The following is a 16,768-nucleotide window of genomic DNA, read 5'->3' on the forward strand; positions in this document are numbered from 1 at the left end:
GCAAACTGTTCAAATGTAGTAACTACTGGTGTATCTAACATCCTCTTTAGACCCTCTTCCGCTCATGTGGATCGGTGCTTTTCACCGCAACACCGCGATCAGGATGTGATTTGGTAAACATGGTATTCAGGAATTTTTTTTTCTTACCACATCTTTCCCACATTCCAGAGTGGGACCAAATGTAATCTGTTAATAGTTGAATGAACACTGGACATTTTACTGTGTACGACTTTATTGTGCCACGGATAGAAGCCTACTTATTGAGCGACACAACTATTCCACAATGAATTTGATTAGCCTGTAAATACCCAGGTAATAATTTTTAATATACGTTGCATACGAGATATATCAAGATGATAAGTGATGATACATTTCTAAATGAATTATCGGGAAACATAAAAAAAGTTAATAAAATCGCCCCCGCCCTGTGGATCTATTGGTCTGTTGACCTTTAGGCTAAAATCCTTTATCTCGACAGCTCATCAGACACTTCAAACAGAGCGTATCGGAACACGCTTGAGCTAATTTAATGCTAAGCCACATTTCATCACCATCTTAAACGGACTTCACAAACCGTTTGTTATAATGAGAGAGGGTAAATTATTCATGCCTAGGTCATTACTTATGTTTGTAACGGCCAAGCACTGTGTGGGCTGAATTCTGTTGATGGTCACGACCAGACACAGTGATATATATGGTCTGTATATTAATTCAAATTGCAATCATAGTTTCAGAACTTGGCAAACAGATTAATATGGAGTAAATGTTCTGGTTTAATCAATCGGCAACCACGAAACTGAACAACCAACATATAATTTACGTAGATAATTTTCCCACCGCAAAAACATGGCACTGCGGAGACAAACTCCAAGCTTTATGTAGGATATTAAATATCAGCTAATTAAACAGCACGCGAAACAAATTTTCTGCTATTTTATAAATCTACTATTGTTACCTCAATTATTACACTTAAACATCCATTAAAAAAATCTTTCATGTTACAAAACAAGCATCAGACTATGGCATCTTCATAAAAAATAAAATAAATAAAAAATAAATAAAAAAAACACAAAGAGAGAAATAATACTCAGTGCGCTTTGGTGATAAAGAAAGCTGTTGTAAAAAAATCTGATAAACACATGTAATATAATATAACAAATTCAATTATTGGTGAAAACACATTAGAATAACCTGTCACGCGCGCTTCTAATTTAATTCAGAGCGCAGGTTAAAATCTCTAATTTGGGAATAATGTAAAATTAATTTAGAACTAAATAAAATCACATTTTTATTGCAATAATTTGCTTTCTGTAGCCCATAACCTGTATATATTTTCCCGGATGGTCAAATCCCCAGACAGGGGAGCCAGTAGTGAGGTTTGTTTACTGCTCTGCGCTAAGAAAACGGACAAATGGAGTTTTCCAGGCAGGATTTGCAAGTAGATGCCTTGACGTTATTAGGCGCCTTCTGAGAGAAATAATATTAAGATCACATAGGCTACATTGTTGAAAAAAGGTGAGAAATTTAATATATAGTTACAATGTATGTGTTTGTTAAACCTTTTGCCCTACTGACGTCTTAACACTACAGTGAAATATGTAAAGAGAATACATTTTATAAAGTGCATTATGAGCAAAAAATGCCTGTTTTCATCATGTATTATCTGTGGAAAGCATGCACAACTACGCTGAAAAACAATCCGTAAGGGACGTACACATACCTCGGCATTTTGAGAAGGCACTTTGCCCCAGCCATCCCGCCAAAGATAAACAACCAAGAACGGCGTGATTATATCTTCGACCGGAGAGAAAGATCGCGGCAGCGCGTGATGATGCACATCCCAGAATGAAGAGTGAAGGATTCCAGTGCTAGCGCCGTGACTCTGCCAGGGTTTATACTTAGCCGCGCGCCTCCAGCAGCAAACTGCCGTCTTCTTTAAGAATAACAGGACTGAATATCAGAGAAACAGTTTGCGCTTGTCCAAACCAATCTGCGCGTCCTTATGTGGTGTATCCACGTCATGACGTGTCAAAACGTATAAGTTAATTAATATTGATTTTTTTCTTCATGAAATTATGTACTGTCCATTTTGAAGCTTTAGCATCAAAGCGAGGAAATAATAACTCCCGGGATTTACAATACCTTCATATGAAACTACTATCAATCACATTGCGTGTGTTATTCTTTGAAGTCATTTTGAGAATCGCTGTTAATGGGGAAACAAGGTTGCAATGCTGTGGAGTGTTTAGGTGACTGGATCTTGGACCTGTGGGTCGGAATTGGAATCCCAGGTGAAATTGCATCATTGTACACTTTACTAACACACTTTACTTCAAATATGCAAGTAGAAGTCCTGCTGTTCGAAAATCCAGACATAAATGTGCCATACAAATGGCTCGTGCTGAGTGAATAAATGTTGGTGAAAATGACCCTTCATATGAAGAGCAAACACTGTGCATGGTGTACAGTGCACACTAGGACTAGTGGAGTGCAGTAGTGTGAGTGGGTGTAAGAATTTATTTGTTTTGCACATAGTGGAGCATGACTAAGTTAAAAAGTCTTTATTCATCACTAAGGGTCAGCACAAAGTTTTGTGCATTGTTATGTATTTGGCAGTACAAATGCTAATTTTGTCATGCCAATAAATCTGAAATTGCATGAAATTGTCCATGTTCAGAGATGCAATAAAATTGACTCATTGGACCAACTCGGCAGCCATCTTTGACATAATTCCTCCTACATTCTTACAAATTATGAAATATTTAATCTTTCCCCATTCCCATAGTACCCCCCCCCCCCCCCAAAAAAAAAAAAAAAAACGAACACTCTCACAGTATGCTACCACAAAGGACCCCCCTCACCACACTACGCCTGGTCTCTCTCTTTGAGTACTGGTACACCGGACCTACTGTAGGACCAGGGTTGATCAGGTCAGGACATAGGTAGGTACGGTACTGACCTACAATCTGGCCAATCTATGCACAGTTGCACCAGTCCTGACCTGCTGCTGACCCTTGTGTCCTTGTTATTGACGAAGCCTGAAGGAGAGGGTCAGAAACAACCTATTAGCGGGCTGCAGCTGGGCAGAAACGGTCCTGGGCTTTGCTTTCAGCCTGCTGTCCACCATATGTCTTTCGTGATAGTTCAGTTTTAGTCAACAGTAAAAAACATAGAGTCTGAACACCATAGCTAATGAAAAAAAGCTCCCATTTAATAATCAAACCATCAACATTTCAACCCAATTGGGTATTCCTTGAGATGTACTGTATATATTTTTTTCCTAATGTCTCTGACTTTATTATTAGAATGACGGTTTTATAAAAAAACAACAATTATTAATAGCCACTGTCAAATAGATTATTTCTCAGCTTTGAAACAGCAATTTCTATTGTTGTTTTGATGGCCATTACAACGATTTGAAAACAGAACAATATAATAGACAGTAGAGTAATGTTAATGCTGTTCTTTTCATTGCAACTGAGTGTGTCTCACCCCTCACTGTTGCCCCCAGGGTAAAGCAATGCAGCAAGGCATTTGATCCCTGAGGAACTACAGCTAATGTAGCTGTTCTATAGTTTGGATAAAAAAAGAAAATGCCCACAGATTTATCAACAAAACAATAGGAGGCTAGTCTCAATGCATGTTGTGTGTGTGAGTGATTGTTTATGGGAGAGTAACTGCATGGGAATAAGTGTGAGTGGTTGTGTGTGTGAGTGTGTGTTTGTATGGGCGGGGGGTTCATGGTGTGTGTGGTAGGTAAGAGGGTGTGTGTGACTCTGGTCTGCGTTCTTGACCTCGCTGCCTATCTCCTTGAGGTCCGGAGAGCAATGTTCCCCTTCCCCTGCTTGACCACAGCTTCAGGTCAGCCTACTTCTGAAAGCAGGGGTTCCTTAGTTAATATTCACATCTGCATGCCTGCAAGGAAATTGTATCATTTGAACATTCATGAGCATCCCTTACTGAAAATACTGTCAAACTACTGCAAGTAAACCAAGTTAGCTTTCATTATTTATTTATTTCTCCTTGGAGATTTCTCTGGTGATGTATGTTTGTGTGTGCGTCTGTGTGTGTGTGTGTTCATGTGTGTGCATGTGTGTGTGTGTGTGTGTGTGTGTGCGCACGCTGGTTTTTCCACCTCAATCTAAAATGGGGGGGGGGGGGTTATCAAGAAGACACTGAAAATGTATCTGTCCATCTGTACTTCCATCTTTCCTGAAGTGTGTTGGGATGCAGGGAAAAGGCACTGCCCATTTGTTTCTCATTTTTTCCTCAGTAATAACTGCAGGGTCAGGTGTGTTGCCCTCGATGTGGCACATGCAGCTAGGTAGACAGACCAAGTGGTGCTGTCACTCATGCTGAAGTACTTCAGTACATATTCTGAGTGACAGCATATGCTGACCTTCCACAGCTGACACAGAAACTTGATGTGAGCTTTTTCAGTTGACTTAGCATTGGGACAGGCCTCTCCACTGACCAGCAGGGCAGCGTTGTGGCTATGGAACCTGACTGGGGGCAGTGAGATCACAGAATCAGGTTCCTGACGCAGGAATCGCTGCGGCTGTCTCGGTAATGGTGGGAGAGGTGGCCAGGGCACACATTAACATGCACATCTTAACATGCATCTCAACATGCATAATCCAGTGCCAATGTCATTATGGGCCTGTTTGACTGCACAACCAACACAACTGATACAGGCAGACGGCAGGCACCCAATCAACCAGAGCATTCACTACCGGCATGATGAGGCGAGCGATGTGCTGCTGACTGAAACCCTCCCTCGGAGGCCAGTTAGCATCGCTCGGTGGGACTCCCAGCCATGGTCAGCTCTGGTATAGCCAGACAATGGAGAGCATCACTGCATCAGGGACAAGAGCTCTGACTGCTATGCTGGACCCAGAGAGGCTTTATAAACCAGTAACCATGTGACCATGTAAGCACAAGTGCTGTCAATAATTGATTTTAATTAATGGAATACTTCACTCAATGGCAAAACATTGTGATCGGTTCAATTCAGATCGTTGATGATAGCTAAAGATATTGAATTTGTGATTAATGAAGCCTTATTCATACATCACTACCATTCAGTAAATAGCCTGAAATACTGTAGGTCGGTTAATGTCCAGCAGTGTAAATGGATAGTATGTAAGTTATTATTTGCAAGCTATTATTTGTGTTAACAAATGCCCCCTCTATTACTAATCTTTGAACTGTATTAAAAACATGATGCTTGTGTTTTAAAAACACCCTTAATTCACAAGCAACACATGAAACTGGCCAGGCCACTGGAGGGAGGGCTGCTCCTCCTCTTTGCCTGCTGTTGGATGACCTGCCAGGCTCCCCAAACCTGGAAGGCCTGCAGGACCTTGGACAGCAGCAGCCTCACGGCGAGGCAGTCACACGTGAGGTTATTTAACACCTCCTCCTGTGCTTCCGTTGCCTTCGTTAGGCCCGTCATAAAGCCATGGCCTGCTGTGTCCTGAGCAGAGCTGTTTGAGCTGTTGTTCTGCTGCTCTTGTTTTTCAATATGTTCCTTAATTTGAAAATGTGAAAGTTTCCGGTTACTGTTTTTATCCCTTTCTTTTTTCTTTCCTTGTTCCAATGCTCCTTTTCCGCTGCTTACCTGTTGCAGCAGCCATACCTTTCACTGTTGCAAAAATGATGGTATTCAAGAACTGATTGAAAAGGCGCTTTAGCAATACACATTATTGAACTGTCAGTAACACTTTCTTGTGTTATTCCTAAGAGCTAATGTTAGCAGCAGCGGAGTTGTACTATGGTTGTACATTAATGCACTTGCCCACACACAGAGCACAACAGCCAAAAAATTTTGGATTGCTAATATCTGGGACGCCAAATGGATAGCATTATACCAGTATGAAAGCAGACTAATTTTCACACCTCCTTATGTGAAATTGAATGCCACATAAAAGGATTTTGAATCCAGAACCAGCCACTGGCATAAACACTCTGTGCAGTTATTTAGGGCCACAATCATCCTTCAGCTGTTAAGTGAAGGGTGTGGTTTATGGTGGAGCACTTTGGGGCCACATCTATATTCTTGGTTAGGGGCATCAAAACCCACGGCTCTGTTTGAATCACTGCTTCATGGTGGCAAGCAGGTGGACACCATGTTTAAACCAAAACCTGTGGCGGTATGTGTGTGTGTGTGTGTGTGTGTGTGTGTGTGTGCAGTGGGGGACAAATAATGGGGGACAGAGCTCCATATAGCAAGTGTGTGTGTACGTGTGTGATTAGCCTATTAAAGTGTGTGTGTGTATGTGTATGATTAGCTTATGAAAACAATTTGTGATGGCTTTCACTCAGAATTAAGTATTAAATTAAAGCAACAATTGTTTTTGTTCTCGGCTTTCAATGTAATTTGGCTTTTTTTTTTGTTCACCGAAGATGGAGAAAAAGAGATTGCTGACGGCAGTTGCAATATGATCTTCATTACGACCCATGTCACATTGATACTGCAGGTAAAAAACAATAGAAAGATGGCAGAAATGATGTAGATAGTTACTGCTTTTGTAACTATGATGGTAATTGCAATTATGTCCAAATTTCACCATACATATCAATATTACCATATGTACAATATCACCGGCAGCGCGCGCGCACACACACACACACACACACACACACACAAATGGAGAGCGGTGTATTTTTAAAAGCCAGGGATGGCTTGTTCCTCCAGCATTAATTAGAGATAATGACATCATTAATCAGTCTAACCATACTTGCTTTCACAGTTATTTTTCCCTATTTATTTTATTTCGCCTCTGCTGGAGAATGGTCACATTAATAACAGTGGGATATGATTAAAGAAGTTGATTATTATAATCAGATAGAGAGGTTAATGATGGTTGGAGAGCGCCAGTTGTTCTGTCCTCAGTTGTCGTTTTTAATCGGAAGAGAGGGGCAGTGGGGCGCCGTGCGACAGATTGTAGTCCTGGAGGGTGACTGTGAGGAGAGCCGGGCCAAAGCCACACCCCCACACAGTCACACCGGACAAAGTCAGAACCCTGCTGGAGGTGCAGGCCGGGCCAATTTAGAACGAGGAGCCTTAGCATAGCAGAATCAAAGCATTTACAGGACCCTGACAGTGCATGCACAGTACACAAATTCAATTTTAACCACGCTTATGCACATTTAAAGGCTAAACATGGGATTTGCACACAAACCGAAAGCTGAATTGAAATGGAAGTTCATGCACACTCCAGAGGGAATTCCTCCAGGCTTGGTTGTGTAGTGGCACTGCAGAGCAAAGCCTCAGCCTGTTCTCTTTTGAGAGTTAGAGTCTGAATGTTTACTGCCTGAGGCTGGAAAACACGTTTTATGCGACTTTTACAATGAGAGATTTTTTTTACATTTAGGAGAATTTAATTTTGAATTTTAACTCTCATACAGTTTTTGGTGTGGATCTTAACCAAACATGTGCAGTTCAGTATAAAATGTTACATGGTTTATTGATGAGGGTATGTAATCCCTATAAGATTATCAACTTTAATGGACATGTGGCAAGAGCAGACAAATTTTGTTCTGTCTAACAGTAGTTTTAATTTTCTTGTGATGCTGTTGCTAAGGCACATAAGCAGGATATTCCCATTACCGTGCATGTTATCAAAAGAATTCCAGTTCTTCCATTTGTCCTACACACAGATACATTTTGCAGCTAATTGTTCGTATGGGTAATTGGGGTCTTTGCATAACAGCTTAATGTGGGTGTACTCGCACAAATTAGCATATGTTTGGCTGGGTATCGCATGGAACCGGCACATGCTGCTTTGGTAAACCCCACTTCTGTACTTACAATCTGGAGCCAAACTATTAAGACAAATTCACCTCTGATGTTGCACAAAGGAGGCAGAGACGAGGTTGCCGGTCTGCCATGCGAGTTCTTTTTCCTGAGCCGTGCTGTGAGTGGAATTAAAATGAAGGTGCCAGCAAAAGGGATTAGGACATATGAACATGTTTACTCACAATTATTAACCTGGATATCGGCTTTTATATCGCGCTCGTACCTCTTTCCTTGAGTGCGGCAGTTCCAGGTCGTGTGTGCCACAGGAAATCGTTTCAACTAACAATAAGATTAAATGCAATTATTTGAAGAATAATCAGGAAATGCGCGCAATTACAACCTCTGGAGGCATAGCTCTTCTTAACAAGCTCATCTCATCTCTTGTGCTCATTCGTATATATAACTGGAAACATAAGTTCACTGTACACGCTGCTTTGGAATTATCTGCAGTAATTTAATGATTTAGCCAAGGAAGATACAGAATTTGGTGTCAATTCACATTTTTTTCCCCTTTTTTCCCTCTTCTGTTGAATCGCATTTTGCAATCCCAGGTGTTGTGTATTCTTAATGAAGAGTCTCATGTGTGTGTGTGTGTGTACATGTGCATGTGACAGGGCATGTACAGTAGGGAGAGACTGAGACAGCTGTTGAATATTCTGCGGGACTTTAAAACGCTACATTCATTTTGAAGCTTAGTTGTCATAAGAGTCTTAATCAGCGGATTATTCTGTGATCAGCTATTAGCAGAAGGAAAGGCAGCCAACAGCTACAGAGAAGTTCATTAACGTTTATAATTAAGATGGATAACAAATGGGAAACCGGGGGCTTTGACACTTAGTTTCATTATTTGGAATGCATAATGAACAGGTATCTGGGGCACCGTCTGCACTAATTATGGTACGCCGTTTTGCACAAACAAAATATATTGGAAAAATTAATTCTCCTTTTAAATGTGAAACATACTTGGAAATGAAAGTATCCAACAGCACACCTACCTAATCAGAATGAGGTTCAGAAAGAATGGCACGCAAATGTCATTCTAATTAAAATGTTGGAATTAACCCACCCAGCAGGTTAAGTTAATTGACTTGGATTTATGTCTTATTTCTTTCTCAGGAGAAGGGCAAGGTGCATCTGCAGTATGTGAGACCCAGCAGCAGAGTTCGTTTCTCAGATTAATCTCAATGGTCATTAACGTCAGTGATCATTAATGTAACAGATACTCTAATCTGGTGACTTTTTAAATTAAACAGCGCTTTAAACATGTTTAAAAGGATTCAAAATATTAAAGTCAAATACATTTTGCAGGGTGGAATGTTTTTCCCACAAAACCACCCACATATTCACATCACATCATTACCCATTCATGCAAGAAGTCCCACATTTGTTAAAAAACAAACAAAAGGGTGTCATTTGTCCTTATTATTTCACAGTCAGGTCAGGGCCCTGTTCATTTTAGCCTCCCAGATTCAGCCTAAACCAACCCTGCCCCACACCATCAGCTTTCCTCCACAACCAATGGGCATATGACCACAGAGTGTAAACTCTGAGTCAGAGGATACCTACATATTGCACTTTGCTACATGCTGTAGATGAGCCCTCTTAATATCATTAGCTCACATGCCTGCTCGCCATTGGGAGAAGGATGGGCAGTGCCCGTGTGGGAATGAAAGAAGGAACTGTACTGAGGAGCAGTGGGTCTGTGAAGGCCCGCTTAGAACTACAGGGAGATAGTGGAGGGAGAGACACCCAAGCAGAACCAAAGATCAGCAGCCCAAATCTGGACAGAGGAACTGTTTTGCTATAATTCTGCAGATCACTGGATTCACAATAGGAACCATATACAGTATAAACTTTATATACAGTAAACCCTTATTTATATAGACTCTCAAATGAGTGCCGTTACTGAATTATTATAATTTTTTTAGCTATGCGGCTCTACTATATACAACCAGAACGTATATTCATTATATCATTTGCTTTCATACGTAAAAAGCACTCTATTATAAATGAATGCTCTGTTTGGCAGTTCCTCTCTACATAACCTTCATGTTTGGTGGTGGCTAAGGCATATCATGTTGGTATCAGCATATAACACCATTTTACCTATGAAGGCAGAATACTGAAACAAGATTGCAATTGAAATCTTTAATGAAAAAGAATACTTAAACTGCATGTCAGAGTTATATACTATTCTGACACACCAAGTAATCAAATAATAATAAGAAATGCAATACAGATTAGAGTGTAGAAATAGCAGTAGGAGCAGAAATGTGATAATGAATATTTGTGACTGCCATCGGTGTCTGGGTCACTGGTGACTATCACACTACAAAGACTGATCAGGACAAAGGTGGGGCTGGCCTTTACAAAGAACAGGATCTTTCAGCTTGGAGGTGTAGTTTTGTGTATATATAATCAGCAGTAGTTTCTTTCAATTTTTAAAGACCAAAAACAACTAAACGTGTGGGTAGTTTTTGTGAATTCTCTGCTGAAATGATCAAAGATTCTCAAGGTTTGTTCGAAACCCCAATTTACAAGATTTTGTGATAAAAGAAAAATAAATAATGTGTTATGGACAGAGCCACGAAACTAATCAGTACAGGCTGATATTACTGCTGATGACTGCAGACAAAAAATTCTTATTTCTTCCAATTGCTTTGAAAAATTGAAATAAATAATTGCAGCAGTTCTCAAATATGAACATTCCTCAACAGACACTAGCCCTGCCTCATTTTATCTTTCTAATTTCTGTCCTTTTGATATTTTCCTTCAGTGAAAATACTGATCCATACAGCCTGAGCAAATGCATATTTATGAAAGTTATACCTCGAAAAATCTACATTGCAGAGATCAATCACTGCTGAGATCAATCACTCCAGGTACTGCAGGTCGGTAAATGGAATTGAGCCTCCATCAGATACGTCAGTTAACAGTGAATCTCTAACTGCAGGTTGTTGATGAATACCTCAGCGGAGAACAAGGCATTCACACTGGGAGGGTTAGGATACAGGTGTGCTCTCCGTCATTACTCAGTGTGAAGGAGGCTGAGGGGGCCATTCAGTCCATTTCACTCTAATCAGGACTGAATTAGGCCTGGCAGGCTCAGCCAATGACAAGCGCCTCGTTACAGCGCGTCAAAACATCGACGATACGGGCGCGAATGAGACGGCCCGCCAGAGATGTTAAAAATAAAGGTTTGGGTGCTTAAAAATTCACGAGTAAACGGGAAATAATAAGGCGCGAAGCGGGAAACGTCTGACTGCGGAGCTGTCACTAACCGTGATCAACAGGCAGCGCGCCGAAGAGCTTCTATATTTATCCCCACGGCTCTCCGCGCGAACCACGGTCGCTGTGTGACTGATATGCTAGTTTGTCTCTATCATTTATTAAAATCTGTGGTGGGGGGTGTGGGGGGGGGGTGTGGGGGCGAGACCACGGGAGCGCCCTTTCTCCTCGGTCGGCAGGCATAAAAGGACACAGTCCAGCAACTCTGCTGAGAGTACAATGAATAAACTCCACAATATTAATCTTCTAGAAACATCTGTCCGACATACGATGACTCAGGCCGCTTCCGCCCCCTCCCTCCGCGCATTTACACGTTTTCATTTTCATCTCTCACTCCTTTGTTTTTCTTCTGTTTTTCTATTTGTGTCTTTGTTGATGTCTGACAGACCGGTAACGTGCTTTGTCCCATTTTCAGCGCTGTTCCGTAAATAGTATCGGGATTTGCGTGTATCTCACCCCGGATTGAAGCTGTCAGGTGGCACAGGCAGACAGAGAAATGCGACAGAGACTAATTTTATAATGAATTAGCATTTAAAAAACTCAACAAAAGGCTGATAGTTTATCTCAGGAGCCAAACAATAATCGTATGACCTTAATCTGTGCTGTGAGCGAGAGAGATGGAGAGAGATAGAAAATCAGAGAGTGAAAGTAGACAGGGTTTTTATAAGAACAGAGTGAGAGAAAGAAGGATTATTGAAGGCAGATAGAGGAGCCAGGGGAAGGGTTTGCATGAGGGATGTAAAGTGTGTGTGTGTGTGCGTGCGTGCGTGCGTGTGTGTGTGTGTGAGAAAGACCTACATGTCCACAAATGCTTACAGCCCACGCACAAATAAAAAAAGAAAGGGAATTAATAAAAAAATAAATTCAACCAAATGAAACCATTACTGAACCCAGCTAATTTCTAAAACGCTTAAAAAGTAATTCTCTCCCCTTCCTTACTCACTTAACATAAGCACATCCTCCCACTTCCACGATCCCCTAAAAACCTTGAAAATTAATCACCAATTTGTCACTTCTATGGGCAATGTACCATTAATTAAACCTCTTAAATGTTCTCAGGGTCCAGTGGACCCACAGCACACACCCAGCTGTACTAGGTCAGCCAAATGTTCTTTTCCTAGCCTAAAAAGGTAAGCAGCCCTTTGTAGGACATTGTGTATCAGATCATAAATGAAAAATGTGTGAGGACGATCACCGCCCAAGAAAGTTCACCACTCAAATAGAAAGGGACGAGAGAGGAGAGACATGTACTCATGTAATGAAAACAAGGGCTGCACTGTTACCACAAAGAAATATTGTGCGTTAGTGAATCGGGGAAATTCATGGCTCAGTACCTGTTTGTGTCAGGCCACAAATGATGGTTAAGGGCAGTTTGTCCACTCAAGAACACAACCCTGTGTCTCATCAATGAAGGGAAGCACAATGAAAAGGGAATGTCGTATTTAGCTTATCTTTTTCACGGAGGGGTGGATTGCACAATGGACATGAAGTTTCCATACCTAACCATGGTGCAATAACCTGATTCCACCCAATAGCACATATATGCACCCCCCCCCCCCAACTTCACCCCATCCCACACAACTGCACATGCACGCACCCATGTACACATGCTTGCATCTGCACTACCACCATTATCACAATCACAAACACTCAACTCCCAGAGCAGCTGAACTGTTCTAGCTGAAGAATGGATCGCACATGAATTAGATCCAAATCAATTTAATTACACTCTGTGCAGGTCTTTGCCTGAACGACAGTGCAGATGCCTTAAATGCATTCCCCTACTTATTTAACCCCAGAGAGTAAGCTCCGTGAATATTGTTCCTTGAGCAGATGGCCACCACATCCAAGCCCAATTTCCTGCCACCAGAGAGACCCACTGTGAGCGAATGATATGCAGTATACCATCAGATATGCAGTATAGCGTGAGGATATGCAGTATACCATCAGATATACAGTATACCGTGAGGATATACAGTATACCATCAGATATGCAGTATACCATCAGATATGCAGTATACCATCAGATATACAGTATACCGTGAGGATATGCAGTATACCATCAGATATACAGTATACCATCAGATATGCAGTATACCATCAGATATGCAGTATACCGTGAGGATATGCAGTATACCATCAGATATACAGTATACCATCAGATATGCAGTATACCATCAGATATGCAGTATACCGTGAGGATATACAGTATACCATCAGATATGCAGTATACCATCAGATATACAGTATACCATCAGATATGCAGTATACCATCAGATATGCAGTATACCGTGAGGATATACAGTATACCATCAGATATGCAGTATACCATCAGATATACAGTATACCATCAGATATGCAGTATACCATCAGATATGCAGTATACCATCAGATATACAGTATACCGTGAGGATATGCAGTATACCATCAGATATGCAGTATACCATCAGATATACAGTATACCATCAGATATGCAGTATACCATCAGATATGCAGTATACCGTGAGGATATGCTGTATACCATCAGATATACAGTATACCATGAGGATATCCAGTATACCATCATATATACAGTATACCATCAGATATGCAGTATACCATCAGATATACAGTATACCATCAGATATGCAGTATACCATCAGATATACAGTATACCGTGAGGATATGCTGTATACCATCAGATATACAGTATACCATCAGATATGCAGTATACCATCAGATATACAGTATACCATCAGATATGCAGTATACCATCAGATATACAGTATACCATCAGATATGCAGTATACCATCAGATATGCAGTATACCGTGAGGATATGCTGTATACCATCAGATATACAGTATACCATGAGGATATCCAGTATACCATCATATATACAGTATACCATCAGATATGCAGTATACCGTGAGGATATGCAGTATACCATCAGATATGCAGTATACCGTGAGGATATGCAGTATACCATCAGATATGCAGTATACCATCAGATATACAGTATACCATCAGATATGCAGTATACCATCAGATATGCAGTATACCATCAGATATGCAGTATACCGTGAGGATATGCAGTATACCATCAGATATGCAGTATAACCCAGGAACAGTATCGTCCTGGGTTTTATGTGACCCTACTTTTCACTGTGCAGTTACGCCTTCAAACACTTTCTCTCAGGCAAATATAAAAAAATAAAGAGGTAATCCTTAATTTTTTCATATTAAAAAATGCCATATTTGATACCTTTTCACGAGGGCATTTGCGTTCTGTAATTGCTTCTCTATATGCTATTACCCACTGGTGGTGTCGGGGGCAACAATCCTGGAAAAGCATTCAAATATGATGACACACGCACCGGAACTTGTGTGCCAATTGCGAAAGGGCAAGTGCCTGAAATCCAAAAAGTATCTTTAAAATGAGGTTTGATATGTTGCTCAATATTACTGTGTCAGACGCCAATGTTGGTTGTCTCTAGGGAGTCTTCTTGTTTCTAGGTGGTCTTTTTTTCCCCTCCTAAATACACTACCACTCTCTCTTCTAAGAAGTACAGGCACTCAGTGTACTCATAGTAGGTTCGAATGGGACTCCAAATATTTGTTGGAGTGTGAAAACAAACTTTTGTGACCACCTGTCACCACAGATGGTGCCAAATATACCAAAACTGAAAAATTAAGGGTAATTTGGGATTCCTGAGTCTGTTCTTGCGGTGTTGGTCGCCACATCAATAAACAATGCAAATCGATGAATGCCATACAAATCTAATCAAGAAAAACATTTTTAGTTATTAACACAGACAAATGAAAGGTCTTGGTTGGAGTCAGATGTGGTTTTGACATTATGTGATTTTGTGGATTATGCTGCGTTGAGTGGATTATATTGTGGTGAGATAATTCTGCTCAATTACTTGTGTACTTAATGAGAAAAACCTGAAAACAATTTAGAATGGGCAATTAAAAATCAGTGGTGCTGAAGATGGCAGTAACCAAAACATGTTTGCCACTGAATATAAGAAAATAAAGGCTTTTCATTGGCACTCTTGCTGATGTTAATTATTTAGTGTGGGCTGTCCATAGGCTATAACTCTTTGTTAATGATTAAACGCAACCAGACACTGTTTGCTGTGCCCTTTTACTCAAAAACGAAACTCAAGAGCTGAAGGAGAAACTAAAGAGCCAACAAGCGGGAAAAATATTAGTGCTTGCTGGCATCCCCAGCGAGATGCTGAAATTCAGCAGCCACTAACAGCAGGAAGCACTCCTCCAGTACAACTGTTCAATCTCACTGCGAGTGAGTTCCCATTGTGAGCCATTTCCCTGACATCTCGAATAAATGATCCCCATTTAGGAGCGGAGACAGAACTGGGGGAAGTACATTGTAGCATTTTAAATTAAATAGCCTCAGACTTGTTTAAGAAACAGACTGCCTTTCAGTGGGCCAGTTTGTCTTCTTACCAAAATTTTACACAGCAGAACACCTTTACACCCTGCACACCTTCATAAGTAATTGGCAGGTTTACGTCACATAAATCTTTTTTTTTTATTTCTTTTTTACAAAGTGCATTTTCAATAATTACAAAAAATGATCTTAAGAATTTCTGGAAATTGATGTTGCAGGTCAAATCTATAATATATAAAAATCTATGTATACAGACAATTAACATGGAGCTAAAATTGGTGACAAGAGAATAAAATTATTTTTTCTGGGACCTGGAATGAGAGCAACCAAAGCCCAATCTTTTTACAGATCCACAGAGTTGAAGAAAACTGCATGCCCCTCGTCTCACATTCCATGATAAAGAAATTAAATTCCAGCTCTACAGTATGCAGATAACCTAGATTTTCTGTTACCTTCAGAAGACAACAGTTTGAGTGGTACTGTCAGACTTTTGTCCTTGCAATGCATTAAAAAAAGATATTTGAGAGAGAAAAAAATGTATTTCAGGGGAATACATTTAAATGTAACTGTAAGCACAATAACAAACTTTCCAATAATTAAAAAAAAAAAACTGTTGGTATTAATCAGTCAGTCAAAATAGTTATATGTGGGGTCTGATTAAAACAGTCTTAGCAAAAATAGGAAAACACAAAAATGCTTTTTTTCCTCTATAAAACTGTATAGAACGATATTACTAATAGCACCCTTTAATGTATCTTGGCTGAATGAAACCATTATGCATTAATAATGAAATAAGAGCATGTGGATAAAATCAGTGTTTGTCATGAGTGTAGCAAAGTGAAATTATCTGCAACCTGCTGTCCAGCATGAAGACATGCTGAGAGAATGCATCCAATTACACCTGCGCAGAGATGATTGAGCACCTGCACAATTTACATCACTCAAGTGCTCTATAAATTCCACCCAAACCCCATGCAGTGAAGAAAACTGCAGATCGAGGGCTCTCACTCGCTCTCTTTCTCTCTCTCTCTCTTTCTCTCTTTTTCTCTCTCCCCCTTCTCTGTTTCTCTCTCTCTCTCTCTACCTCTACCTATCTCTCTTTGTCTCTCTCTCAGTCTCTTTCTCTCTCTCCCCCTTCTCTGTTTCTCTCTATCTCTCTCTCTCTCTCCCTATCTCTCTTTCTCTCTCTCTCAGTCTCTTTCTCTCTCCCCCCTCTATCTCTCGCTCTCTTCCCCCCTCTCTCTCTTTCTCCCATATCTCTCTCTCTCTCCACATTCACAGAAA

The 16,768-nt window shown here is 40.5% G+C and overlaps 1 protein-coding gene across 3 annotated transcripts in view; it reads right to left on the minus strand.

Moving 5' to 3' along the window:
- The window catches only part of sphkap (SPHK1 interactor, AKAP domain containing), an 80,557-nt gene that overhangs the window by 29,716 nt on the left and 34,073 nt on the right, over positions 1-16,768 (minus strand). The window contains exon 1 of one of the 3 annotated variants that reach the window (XM_064302518.1): positions 1,721-1,955. The exons of the other annotated variants lie outside the window; for them this stretch is intronic. Within the exon in view, the coding sequence (XP_064158588.1) occupies positions 1,721-1,755 (35 nt within the window). The 5' untranslated portion in view covers positions 1,756-1,955. Of the gene's footprint in view, positions 1-1,720; positions 1,956-16,768 lie in introns of those variants that run through there. 3 annotated transcript variants of the gene reach the window in all.

Source organism: Anguilla rostrata, chromosome 12 (genome assembly GCF_018555375.3).
Source record: "Anguilla rostrata isolate EN2019 chromosome 12, ASM1855537v3, whole genome shotgun sequence".
Classification (NCBI taxonomy): Eukaryota; Metazoa; Chordata; class Actinopteri; order Anguilliformes; family Anguillidae; genus Anguilla; species Anguilla rostrata.